The sequence below is a fragment of the Hyla sarda genome, chromosome 8 (assembly GCF_029499605.1).
Source record: "Hyla sarda isolate aHylSar1 chromosome 8, aHylSar1.hap1, whole genome shotgun sequence".
In the NCBI taxonomy this organism is placed as follows: domain Eukaryota; kingdom Metazoa; phylum Chordata; class Amphibia; order Anura; family Hylidae; genus Hyla; species Hyla sarda.
Genome location: NC_079196.1, coordinates 191,708,119 through 191,722,133, shown reverse-complemented (window position 1 = coordinate 191,722,133; position 14,015 = coordinate 191,708,119). Strand labels below are relative to the sequence as shown.

At 42.0% G+C, this 14,015-nt stretch overlaps 1 protein-coding gene across 1 annotated transcript in view; it reads right to left on the bottom strand.

Moving 5' to 3' along the window:
- Nucleotides 1-4,723: 4,723 nt before the first annotated feature.
- Nucleotides 4,724-14,015, bottom strand: part of LOC130283928 (cytochrome P450 2K4-like) — a 28,143-nt gene continuing 18,851 nt past the window's right edge. The window contains exons 6-9 of the mRNA XM_056533700.1: nucleotides 9,241-9,382; nucleotides 8,893-9,080; nucleotides 8,584-8,725; nucleotides 4,724-7,531 (exon numbers count right to left, since the gene is read on the bottom strand). Coding sequence (XP_056389675.1) covers nucleotides 7,344-7,531; nucleotides 8,584-8,725; nucleotides 8,893-9,080; nucleotides 9,241-9,382 — 660 coding nt within the window. The 3' untranslated portion in view covers nucleotides 4,724-7,343. The remainder of the gene's footprint in view (nucleotides 7,532-8,583; nucleotides 8,726-8,892; nucleotides 9,081-9,240; nucleotides 9,383-14,015) is intronic.

Below are 14,015 nucleotides of genomic sequence, written 5' to 3'. Positions count from 1 at the left end.
CCATGTGAATGTACCCTGTACATTCACAGGGGGGGGGGGGGTGCACCAGCTGTTGCAAAACCACAACTCCCAGCATGCATGGTCTGTTAGTGCATGCTGGGAGTTATAGTTTTGCAACAGCTGGAGGCACACAGGTTAGGAAACACTGAGTTAGAAACAGACAATGTTTCCCAACCAGTGTGTCTCCAGTTGTTGCAAAACTACAACTCCCAGCATGCCCAGACAGCTGAAGGGCATGCTGGGAGTTGTAGTTCGGCAACATCTGAAGGGCCAGATGTTGCTGAACTAAAACTCCCAGCATGCCTGGACAGTCAGTGCATGCTGGAAGTTGCAGTTTTGCAACAGCTGGAAGAGCACAGATTGGAGACCATTATACAATGGTATCCAAACTGGGGCGCTCCAGATGTTGCAAAACTACAACTCCTAGCATGCCCAGACAGCCAAAGGCTGTCTAGGCATTCTGGGAGTTGTAGTTTTCAGACTCCTAGAAGCAGCAGTGAAGATCTTCACTGCTGCTTCTGAGAACCACATACTTACCTGCCGGTCCCGTCGCTGCTCGTCCACGTGGCCGGTCCCGCCGCTGGTTCGGGTAAGGCCGCCGATCCCTGCGTGTTCCCCCACCTATGCCGCAGGTCCCCGCGAGCCCCCGCAGCCATCGTCCCCCGTTCTGCCCGACTTCCAGGGGCGGGCAGTGCGGAGGATCTGAACTTTCACCCCAGGTCACTGTGATTGGTCCACAGGGACCAATCACAGTGATCGCTGACAAGGACCAGGGGATGAAGCAGAAGTTGTCCCCAGCTGGAAACAGCGGGACTTCTGCCAGTTAACCCGTGCGATGTTGTGCATCGCCGGGTTAACTGAATGTCATTTATAAACGTCGGGATGCGCGAACGCACTGCACAACCCGGCGTTTATATATGACATTCTGCGGGAAGGGGTTAAATAGATACGATCTTATCCACATGGAAAAAGGTAAAGCCCACAGGAACCAGACAGATAAGAGGTTTTTCTTCTCTTTTAAGAATAGTCCCCTAAATGACACTGTCCGATCCACTATATTGAAGAATTGGGATCTTTTACAGTCTGAAACGGATATTTCATCCACAGCTATGAATAGACCAATTATAGCTTTCAAGAGAAATGGTACTATACAGGATAAATTGAGAAGAATGAAAAAGAAGGTTGATTCTAACAACCGTGAGACCTGGCTCACTAAAGGGTTCCCGAAAGGAAATAAAAGATGTGGTGCATGTAATTTCTGTAGGTACAATGTGAATTCCAACAGTGGTGTTCTAGGAAGCACAGAATTTTTGGTTAAAGAATTGATAACCCGTAAGAGCACCTACGTGGTGTATTTCATGCAATGTATTTGTCAAAAATTTTACATAGGGAAAACTGAAAGGCAGCTCCGCACAAGAATCAGGGAACACATATACTCCATTGGAAAGGGAGGAGGCTCCCCAAGATTCGTGCAACATATGCAGGAGTTCCACGGGGGAAATTATGAACAATTGAGGTTCGGAGGTTTGGAGTGGGTAACGAGTGGATCCGATAAAAAACGTATGTTGCTCCAGAGAGAAGCCATTTGGATCCTACGGACTGAAGCTCAGGGCCCTTTGGACCTGAATGATAGACTTGATCTATCCCCGTTCCTCTGACTTGGTTCTGAAACAACTTAAAATAATATAAAGTTTCATCTTTCCTTTGTCTGCTAAGATAATCCATAGGTATATAGATTAAGAATTTTAAAAATCTGGTTTATAATAAAGAAGTTTTGATTCTTTTTCCTTACCTGTATCGGGGAGGTTTTTCCTGGTCACATGATCACAGCTATTCACTATTTCTCTAGCACAGCGCAATGATGTAAACGAGGCCGGAAGAAGCGCTATTGTGCGCTAAATTGCTGGCAGTCGCCTCTGAGCGCCCCACGCCAAGCTTACCTGCCCGTCGGATGTCGTCCGTTTTGAGATGAGCCGAACGTACAGTACCTGGGCGGTGAGTGCAGGATTGCCTTTGTTGTAGTATTCTAACAATAGGAAAGGTATGCAAAAAACACCATGTGCCACCTACACCACCAAGTATTGATGTGATGCAAAGACCTCTAAAAGGTGGAAGGGAACAACATATGGTCCATTGTAACCGGTGGGGGTAAAAACTTCCCATGTAAGGCCCTACTCTCGCTCTATTAATCTATTAATTCCTGTTTTGGCAAGTGTTACAAAGGAATCTCTCCCTATTTCCACCTAAAAACCCTGGGAAATGACAGTGTTTTTAGGTGAAAATAGGGAGAGGTTCCTGTGTGAGGCCACCCTTTTTAGGGCAAGTAACATTTACAAAGAAGAGAATTAATAGGGCGAGAGTAGGGCCTTACAGGCGGTTTTCACCCTCACCTGTTACAGTGGACCATACGTTGTTTCTTTCCACCTTTTAGAGGTCTTTGCATCGCATCAATACTTGGTGGTGTAGGTGGCACATGGTGTGTTTTGCACACCTTTCTTTTTGCTAGATTTCCAAAAAATTTTGGGTCCATATATTTTTTCCTAAGAAAAGTTAAGTTTAAGTAATGCATAGCCTCAATACTTACTTGTGGTCTGATGTGGAGGAATTTCTGTAACTGGGGACCAGGTGGCAGCATCAGCATGAGGAGACCATATGGGGGCACAATGAGAGAGCCTGGAGGTTGCAGCATCAGCATGAGGCGACCATATGGCAGCACAATGAGAGAGCCTGGAGATGGCAGCAGCATGAGGGTCATGGCAACTGAGGGTTAAGTCTGAGGAACCCACCGACTGTTGACTGGGGATGTCCGATGTCACTAGGAAGTGGATGACCGAGTGAACCAATCAATCATGGCTTCTGGGTTGCTGGTCGAGACATGACTGCTAGCTGACACTGGGAGCTCAGACCTCTCGCTGCGACTCCGGCTGGCACACAACCCTACTTTGTTGCGACCTCTAACTGCACGTCCTGGCACTTCTCTGCCTGATATACTTATACACCAGCTGAGTGCGTATATGTTACACCTATGAGAGGAGGACTACGTGCTCCACTACACTTAAAACTGTATTAGACCAAAGAAACAAGTGTGTAGTTTTGTCTGGCCTTTCACAGAAACTAGGCCCAAATTAGTTTAACAGGAAAATATATAAAGGACACCACGTAGGTGTATGTACAGTTTACACTTATGAGAGGAGGAGGACTATGCGTTCCACTACAAACTGTATAAGGTTACAGAAACAAGTGTGCAGCTTTGGCTGGCCTTTCACAGTAACTAGGTCCAAATTAGTTTAACAGGAAAAAAAAACGTACACCACGTAGGTGTACGTACAGTTTATACTTATGAGAGGAGGACTATGCACTCCACTACAAACTGTATAAGGCTACAAAAACAAGTGTGTAGCTTTGGCTGGCCTTTCACAGTAAGTAGGCCAAAATCAATTTGACAGAAAAAAAAACTACACCACCTATGTATTTACAGGTTACACTTATGAGAGTGCAATACCCTCCGCTACGCAACCTGTATTAGGCACTGTAATCAGGTGACTATGGCTTTTTGTGCTCACCCTAACTGGCCCCTGTTAGCTTAAGAGTTGATGAACACCCAACTGCAGCAGTACAGAATTGCTGTGTAGTTCAGCCCAGTACAGTATTATTAGGCACTAATAGCAGGTGACAATTGCTTTTAGTGCTCAGCCTAACTGGCCACTATAAGCTTTAGAGTTGCTGTACAACCCACTGCAGCAGTACAGAATCGCTGTGTAGTAGAGTCCAGTACACTATTATTATGCACTAATAGCAGGTGACAATGGCTTTTAGTGCTCAGCCTAACTGGCCCCTATGAGCTTTAGAGTTGATGTACACCCCACTGCAGCAGTACAGAATCGCTGTGTAGTAGAGCCCAGTACAGTATTATTATGCACTAATGGGAGGTGGCAATGGCTTTTAGTGCTCAGCCTAACTGGCCCCTATAAGCTTTAGAGTTGCTGTACACCCCACTGCCGCAGTACAGAGTCGCTGTGTATTACACCCAAAAGTGTACTTTCACTCTCTCCCTTCTCTGTCAGTGCTTTTCTGCAGTGATTTGGGCTTGTGCTGAATTGCTTCTGTCAAGCTGTTTTTCTGTGCAACACACACACTGCTCTATCTGTCTCTGCAATAAAATGCTCTCTCTGAAATAAAACACTGGAATGGCTGGCCGCAAGATGGCTGATGATTATATTGGGCAGTGACATCCCAGGGGTGGATGGCTGCTTATAGGCTGCATGCTGCATGTGATTCAGGGTCATCCCGTCTACCTGCCTTCCCGCCTTCCCAGAGTTCCTTGCCCCATGTCCTTACATGTGGATCCACCATTTTAGATGCCCTGGAGCCTGGAACGCACAAAATGAAGTGATTCATTTAATCAAATCACAGAGATATTCGAATTCTTTGAGAATCAAATTTTTCCTGAAATTCGTAACGAATTCGGATTCGTCAGATTTGATTCACTCATCCCTAGTTATCAACTACCGAGTAATCCATTTTTTGGGAAGGGGTAGGGGACCAAGGTGACCGAAAATGGCAATTCTGGCATTTGGTATTTATTGTTATGAACAGAGATACGTGTACTCAATAGGGCTGCATGTCTGCCTCGAATTAGAAAACCTCACAAAAAATATAATAAAATAATAAATTCAGGTGCTGTAAAATAAAATCTTTATTAGTAAAATTGGATTTCCCACAAAGCAACATAAGAAACTGATCATACAAAATAAACCCAAGTCATGGGTATAAATCACTGTTAGCACTTATAGTCAATGTCACCAATGTCTGTAGGAGACAAAACATTTGTCCGCTAGAGATGAGCGAAGTTACAGTGATTCGATTCGCCACAAACTTCTCGGCTCGGCAGTTGTTGACTTTAGCGTGCATAAATTAGTTCAGCTTTCAGGTGGTCCGGTGGGCTGAAGAAGGTGGATACAGTCCTGGGAGAGAGTCAAACATTAGGATATGTCATTAAAAGTAGTAGATAAATATTTGTCAAAAAATGTCAATAGAGGCAATATGACAATTCCTTATATTTGCCATTTTACAGAATATGTTTCTCAATTTAAAACAATTTGAACTTAATAGATAAGAAGAATAATATAGAAATATCTATATGTGTCTATCTTAATTATATGAGAAAAAGCCGCCGTTTTACTGGAAGGCCCAAACCTTTTAGTACTATATTTAGTGCTTACTGTGTTCTTTCATGAAGGAGATTCCTAAAGATTTTCCTCTTCTAGCCAGTAGAAGTTTGGCAAAATGTAATATGTGACAATATAGGCTTCCTTGCGTGTATGTATATATATTTATATTTATCAAAAAGAATTTCCAGCACGGCAGCTTCTCTTATGAACTTCCAGCTTTATTGCAATATTAATAATCCAACACACAGTACAGGAGAATGGTGACGCGTTTCAGTCTGTTCACCAGACCTTAGTCATACAACAATGAATTAAAAACCAGAACCCTACATAGGGAGAGGAAGTTGGCTTAATTCTAAACATCTGTGGAACCCGGTCAGCTTAACTCTTTAAATACTCTTAATACACAGTGAGTTAAAATCATTCATGTTTTATAAACATAAATAAGCTGTAATTTCAAAAGTCACAGGGCAATATATAAGAACACAAATGTAAATGTATAAATGTGTAATGTCCTAGACATATAGCGGGAATATGGGGAGAGATGCACAAATAAACTGCATCAAATATGCATGGTGTGAATTGGTGTCAACATTCCATATAAAAGATGATGAGAGACAACCACACCCAATGCATAGATGGAAAGCAGTGAGACATCAAGGTCACACATTTATACTGCAAGAAAGAAAAAAGCTGTATATAAGACAGAAAAAACTAAAATAACTATATCAGTGTCTTGTTATAATACAAATCACAGTGTGCGTATCTGAGGACTCATTGATGAATAACAGTGTCCATATGCAAGTAGTAGGGACTACTGAACTTAGTTTTGAAACTATATGCCTGGTACAGACTGCCTGGTGTGGATGAGCCTGGAAAGGTATAAGTCATGAGACATCTTGGTGTGGAGGAGAGAGGAGATTCCTCCCCTCTGAAGTAAATCTATCACAGTGCACTTAAGAGAGATAATGTTCTTTGTATAGTGTGTGTCTTTTCATTCAGTAACAGTATGATGGACACGTTAAGCCTGTATATTAAGAGATTTCCCAATGTACATGCTAAACATAAACCACAAACAAGATATGAACAGAATCTAAGCATTTGTACAGAAAGAGTAATGGTAATATATCTGACTGTTTTGGAAACCGGAGCTTACCAAAAAGGAAGACTTGTGTGGTTGCTGCATGGCCCTTATAAATAGTGGGCCTAATTTACTAAGCTGAAAATGACCAGTTTTTGTCTGGTTATTTTGGCGCAGACATGTCTGCACCAGTGTGCGACAGTGTGCACCTGGAAAATCCAACAAACCCGACATTGCACTGTGAAAAGCAAAAAGGGGGCGTGGTCTGTCACAAATGGGTGTGGTTGGCCCAAAAAGGGGCGTTGTTTCATAACCCGACCGATTTACTATTGAATTCACAGAAAATCCTATGGGTAAATGGCTGGAAATAGCGACCTAGAAAAAGCTGGTCAGAAAATGTTCCCGACTTTTCCCAATAGTAAATTGAGAGGAATCTTGAAAGTCTGAAACAACTTTTCCCACAAGTAAAAACCCGACACTCTTAGTAAATGAGGCCCAGTATGTCAATTGTGTGTCACTTTTTGGGGCGAAATAAACCTGTGCAGAACTCTACTTTCTGGATAAACTCTACTGTAAAGGGGGGTGAGAAATTGCCCCTGGGCCCCGGTTAGGGATAAGAGAGTTTTTCTCTCTGTCCCAGAAACAAAGTGAATGAGAAGTCTAGATAGTAAAAGTTGAGCTTACAAGTCATATACTACACATAGTACCAGTATGCGGTTAAAAAAGCTTTCTCTGGAATAAGATAGTTTAAAAGGATTGTCTAGATCAGTCAATTTGTATAGAAAATTGCCAGTTAATAAAGTGTTGGATATATTAAAAAACTGTTTCAAAAAGTGTGTCTGACTTGGGGAAATGTCTCCTATTTTGCATTACACAGACAACCAAATTATTTTAATAAGTGCTATGTAAGGATTAATTTCTCCTGTGGTGGGGCTGCAGGGAAGTCAAAACATTACTGGCAAGTCCATTAAAAATTAGTAGCAGAACACTGCTTAAATATGTTGAACACGAGATAACAAGTACAAACTTAAATCTATCATTAATACAATCAAAAAAACATTAGTCTCTGAGCTGTCTCTATTGTTCATCATACACTAATAGTTCAGTTTGGCGCATGTCTTGTATGGTGTAGGGGCTAAAACAAATCCAACAGCAGGCTTGAGATTCAAATCTTCTCTGGAAACTCCTGGAGGCAGATGGAAAGTAAATGCTTGGAGGAGTCCAGTGAAAAACAGGAAAAGTTCCATCTTAGCCAGGCTTTCCCCAGCACAAGCTCTTCTTCCTGTAGAAAAAAAAATAATGAGTAAACTACTGAAATGCTGAAATGAGCATTTGAACCATATACTTGCAGTTATAGTATATATTGGATATGATGTCTGTAGAACGGGACCCTTCAAATAGTCTTGCCAGCAAGCAAACAGATCCAAATAGGCTGGTGTTCAAGAGACTGTTTTTTTTTAAATTATAGTTCAATTAATTCCACTTGCAGCATGCATTATACCAGACACTTAAGTGTCCTTCACATGTGGTTCTTCTCATAAACAATCCGATCATCTTAACACATCCGCCTATGCTTCCCCCCTTCACATGACCGTCTCCAAGACTTCTCACGAGGTTCCACACATGCATTGGAACTCACTACCTCAGCACATCCGGCTCTCACCCACCATCAAGACCTTCAAAAGCAACCTGAAGATCCATCTATTCAAGCAAGCCTATGACCTTCAATAATCCTGCTGCCACTGCACCATTAATGGATACTTTACCCCCTCCCTACAGATGACTTGCTGCCCCCCTCACCTACTGTTTCTTTCCTTCTCCTCTCCTTGTAGATTGTGAGCCCTTGCGGGCAGGGCCCTCTCCCCCTCTATGTCAGTCGGCAAGTTAATCTGTCTAATGCTCAATGTGCCCATGTAAGTGTTATGTACTGTTACCTTTATCATTTGTAAAGTGCCCTGGAACCAAGGGTGCTATATAAATAAATAATAATAATACTGATCTTCATACATGGTGGTTCCTGAGTGTATTGCAATTGTGAGATTAAATAATACTTAAAAGTAAGGAAATATCAGGGGTATAAGTTTGGGGTAGTGCATGTGCCCTGGGTGCTCAGAGAGATTTTAGCCAGGGTTTCCAGATACAAAGCTAAGGCAGTAAACTGAATTCTGGCTTCTGGGTAAAGGAATGCATAGTTTATGACATGTATTCCTGTGAACTATTTGATAAGACAACATTTTATCTACAAAATAATTATATTATATACTGTGTAAATACAGTCATTCTGTTGATCGACATGTAAAATTTGCTTTAGCCTTTTATTGGTTCATTACTAACCTACTGAGAAAGGTATAAATGCATCATGTTTGACAAATTTTCCATTGTCATCCAAAAAATGATTGGGATTAAAATCATATGGAGTTTTCCATTGAGTCTTATCATAGAGAACTGATGTCAGCAATGGAATAATCTCTGTACCCTGTGAACAATAAAATAATTATCATTCTTTGCTTTAAGATTTTCACTTTTAAAATATGATATATTTGGGATGGTGGTAGACACCATTGCGGTCCCTTTTATTAACATAAATGCATGCACCTATAGGTGAGCAGAACCTTTTTTTATTGTTATTCTAATTGAACTCACTTTTGGGATGCAGTAACCGTGAAAATACACATCAGTTGGAGTTGAGTGTGACACGTTCAGTGGAACTATATTGGAAAACCTCTGTATTTCATGTATCACTGCATCAGTATAAGGCATTTTCTTACGATCCTCAACTGTTGGCAACTGTCCTGGTTTAATGTGTATTTTAATTTCATCCTGAACCTTCTCTGTAAAGTAACAGGAAAATCATGTTTACCACATAATAACATACTAAGATCCCCCAAACCCAAATTACCCAAACATGATCCCTGACCCCCAAAGCCCCCCATCATAAGTCAGGGGTTTACTGTAATCAGTGATCTGCAATTTCTACTGAGCAAAAATTACTTTGAATTTCCGGATACTTCATCATCAACAAAATTCCCCAGCGGATTGTTGTAGATGTAGTTTCAGTTCCAGCTCCAAAGAGATCCAGGACCGAAGAAATCAGATTTTCTTCACTGAAATATGTCTCAGTTTTTGTTGACTCCTGAAAACACATAGCAAGCATATTCCATGAATTACTCCCTATATGTAGCTGGTTCTATTCCCAAAATGGTATAGTATGTTGTGTGCATTCTGGCCTATTCCTGATTCATGTAGAATGTTTTTTTATTCCTTACAAGCTCAATACCCGGAGTTGCCCGGTTTTTCCTTTCTAATCCTTGTTGGGGAGGAAAATAAACAAAGGAGGAAGCTTTTGACTTCATATCCTGTCCTCCTATATTGTTGTCATATCCCAAGCCCATATCCTGTCCTCATATCCCGACCTCCTATCCCGTCATCATATCTCGACCTCATATGCTGTCCTCATATCCCGTCCTCATATTCTGACCTCCTATCCCGTCCTCCCATCCCGACCTCCTATCTCGACCTCCTATCCTGACCTCCTATCCCAACCTCCAATCCCGTCCTCCTATCTCGACCTCCTATCCCGACCTCCTATCCTGACCTCCTATCCCATCCTCCTATCTCGACCTCCTATCCCGACCTCCTATCCCATCCTCCTATCCCGTCCTCCTATCCTGACCTCCTATCCCGACCTCCTTTTCCCGACCTCCTATCCCGACCTCCTATCCTGTCCTCCTATCCCGACCTCCTATCCAGACCCGTAATATGTGTACCAGCTATTGAAATATCTCCAGCCGTACAGAAGTTCTGTGAAAACATACATTTCCCACTGATTTGCATGGGACTTTAAACAAAAGCCCCGACACTTTAAACAAAAGCCCGACTTAACACAAGTTAAGGGTTAAATTAACTATCCTATATTTTAAGTGGACATATAAGTAACATGTGACCAAGTATTATCGAAATATCTCCAGCCGTTGTCTGTGCACTGCGCCTCCTGGTTCGGTGCTCCACTGCTCCTCTGGTCCAGAGTCAGGGTCTATAGGTAACATCTGTGCCAAGTTTCATGTTAATATCTTTAGCCGTTTGGACGTTTTTGTGGAACATACATGCAACCATACACACATACATACACTCACATATTGAGTTTTATATATATAGACTAGCTGAGTAACCGGCGTTGCCCGGTTTTTCTTTCCTAATCCTTGTTGGGGGGGAAAATAAACAAAGGAGAAAGCTTTTGACTTCATATCCCGACCTTCTATCCTGACCTCCTATCCCGTCATCATATCCCGTCCTCCTATCCCGTCCTCCTATCCCGTCCTCCTATCCCGTCCTCCTATCACGTCCTCCTATCCCGTCCTCTTATCCCGTCCTCCTATCCCGACCTCCTTTCCCTGACCTCCTATCTCGACCTCCTTTCCCATCCTCCTTTACCGTCCTCCTTTCCCATCCTCCTATCCCGTCCTCCTATCACGACCTCCTATCACGACCTCCTATCCCGTCCTCCTATCTCGACCTCCTATCCCGTCCTCCTATCTCGACCTCCTATCCAGTCCTCCTATCTCGACCTCCTATCCAGTCCTCCTATCTCGACCTCCTATCCCGTCCTCCTATCTCGACCTCCTATCCAGTCCTCCTATCTCGACCTCCTATCCCGTCCTCCTATCTCGACCTCATATACCGTCCTCCTATCCCGTCCTCCTATCGCGTCCTCCTTTCGCGTCCTCCTATCCTGGTCCTCCTATCCCGGTCCTCCTATCCCGGTCCTCCTATCCCGTCCTCCTATCCCGACCTCCTATCCTGTCCTCATATCCCGACCTCCTAACTCGACCTCCTATCCCGACCATCCCATCCTCCTATCTTGACCTCCTAGCTCGACCTCCCATCCCGTCCTCATATTCCGACCTGTAATATGTGACCAGGTATTGAAATATCTCCAGCCGTACAGAAGTTATGTGGGAACATACATTTCCCATTGATTTGCATGGGACTTTAAACAAAACCCCCAACCCTCACAAATGGGGGTATTTAAGGGTTAAATTAACTATCCTATATTTTAAGTGGACATATCAGTAACATGTGACCAAGTATTATCGAAATATCTCCAGCCGTTTGGAAGTTATGCAGTAATATATATTTCCCATTGACTTGTATAGGACTTTAAACATAAACCCTGACCCTGGCAAATGGGGGTGAGTAAGGGTTAAATCACCTATCCTATGTTTGTTGTTGACATATAAGTAACATGTGTGCCAAGTTTCATGTTAATATCTTTAGCCGTTTGGACGTGATGCTGGAACATACACACATACATACATACACACATTGATGGACATTTATCAACGGGTTTAGTCAGGTTTTCTTTACTATAATTGTCGCAAAATTGTCGCAACTGCGACTACGTGTGTTTTCATGCGACAATTTGCATGAAGAACAAGAAAAGCAAGAAAATTCAAACTTGCTTACGTAGTAAATTTTTCAAAATGGATTTGCTGCGGTATTTATCAACTGCGACAGTCGCAACTGCGCAAAAAAAAGTCGCAACAAGGTTAAAAATTGACTAAATTTACTCCAGCTCAAACATGGAGCAGAAAAAGCTACTACCAAAGTAAAAAAGAAAAAATAGCTTACGTGAAAGAAAATTATCAACAGGCTGAAACCAGTTGATAGATAAGTCACACATAAGCAAAAAAAAAGTAAAGAAAAAAGTACTAAAAAAAGGAATACATAAGCAAACATTGATAAATGTCCCTCATAGGGTTTTATATATTTATAGATTTGACATGTTATCTACCTAGAACATGCCTGATTGGGAAGTAATAAAGCAATGTGTGGCATCTACAGAATTACTGCACATGCAAGTATGTAGTAACAAGTTGTAGAACAGCCATAATGATGAATAAATAATGATTTAGAAGGAAAACATGTCTTTAAGAAGTGCACAAAATTATCTATTGTGCATCAACATCTCTTATTGCCGGAAAGCGACAATCAAATCGATGCTCGGCTTTAATCCTTTAGATCCCAAAATTAAAGTTTATTGGGGGATCTAAAAGTCTAAATTCCTGCTGTCTCTGTGTTGTTCTATAGGTGGTCTGAAGATATATATACATATATATATATATACATAAATATATATATATATATATATATATATTGTGAGGTGAAAGGCATTGTGGTAGATGGGCGTTATGTGTCACCAAGGCTCCTGGCTTTGAAATAAGAGCCGGTATTTATTCAGTGTCTGTGCTGCAATGCAGTCGGACACTATGGCCGTAGTATGGCTGGAAGGCCAATCCGGGATGGCTCTTACTGGGTATGACCAAGTGTAGGGTGGGGGTCATTTCCCACAATCCAAGCCGCCTTTTGTTTGCCTTAAAGGCAACCTGTTTCACCAGCTGAGGGGGATTTGCGAGTTGCAGCTCACTCTGCCAGAGAGAGCTGGATGTGGAGTTCTTCCCTGTATTTGCTTCAAGTTTGGAAGCTGGTGAACAGTCTGCCTGGAGGCCTGGAAAAGACTTGCTTGATGCCGCATGGCATGGTCTCAGGTGTGAACAAACACCTAAGGAATACAGGTGAACTTTTGTTAGGTTTTCCTTGGTTCTGCATTTAAAGACTGTTTGCTGTGTGCCAAGTGTGAATAAAACACTGAACTTTGATTTGAAAGTCCTGTTTCCTTGCCTTTATACTGCAACCACACCTATTTGCAAGAGCGAGTCATCACAATATATATATATATATATATATATATATATATATATATATATACATATATATATATATATATAACAAAAAATAATAATGCACCCACAGATATGTAAATGGTTACATGTGTGGTCTGATTTGACACTGGGACTTTCCACATGAAGTATTTAACAAGCTTCCCTCATTGCCTTGATAAAAGCCTCTTAGATGATACTTTTGATAGTGTACTTATTGGTTAGAGATTGTTGACTGCTAGACATAACTCTACAATGGACTCTAAGACATTTTGCCCAGGTGACTTTGAGGATGGCAATTTTGACAAATTGCCCAATAGATGGGTTGCTCTGAATAAGGAGGTGTTGGGAACAGTAGTTATGTGAGGGCACACACACAGAGCTAACAACCTAGACAGACCACCAGTAGAGGGGATTCTTTGACAAGAAGTTTCCTTGTCCACCATGCAGACACAATTGGCACATTATTACAAAACTCTGTCTGTCTGGGTCATTTCCAACAGAAGGAAATTTGGTGTCATGGCGCCTATTACATGTCCTGCCATTAATGCCAGCCACAATCACCCAGTGTAGTGATGTTGTGAAACCTGAACTACTACAGCCTAGAGATTTATCATCTTTAGTGACGAATCCAGCGATGGTATCTGATGATAGTTGATTTCGAATATGGAGGCCTCGTGGTGAACGCTTTAGTCCTGCCTTTGCTGTAGAGCGAAACGTTGCCCTAACTGCTGATGTGATGATCTGGGGAGCCGTTGCGTACAACAGTCCACCTTAGTAGTGATACAAGGGACACTACCATTTCATCGACATCCTGCAGCCACAAGTCTTGCCTGAATAATGCCTACCCACAAGCAAGGGTTTCCCTGGAATGTCTCTGCCTGATTGCAACACTTCATTTGCAGCTATATATTCATAATTGATAGTAAGTTTGGAAAAACTTCCATCAACAGCTGTACAGCGATGTTAACTGTGATTCTGGTATGTAAAAGTTTATTTCATTGGACCACCAGCATAAATGTAGTAGTAAGTAGATAAAACTTTGAAAAG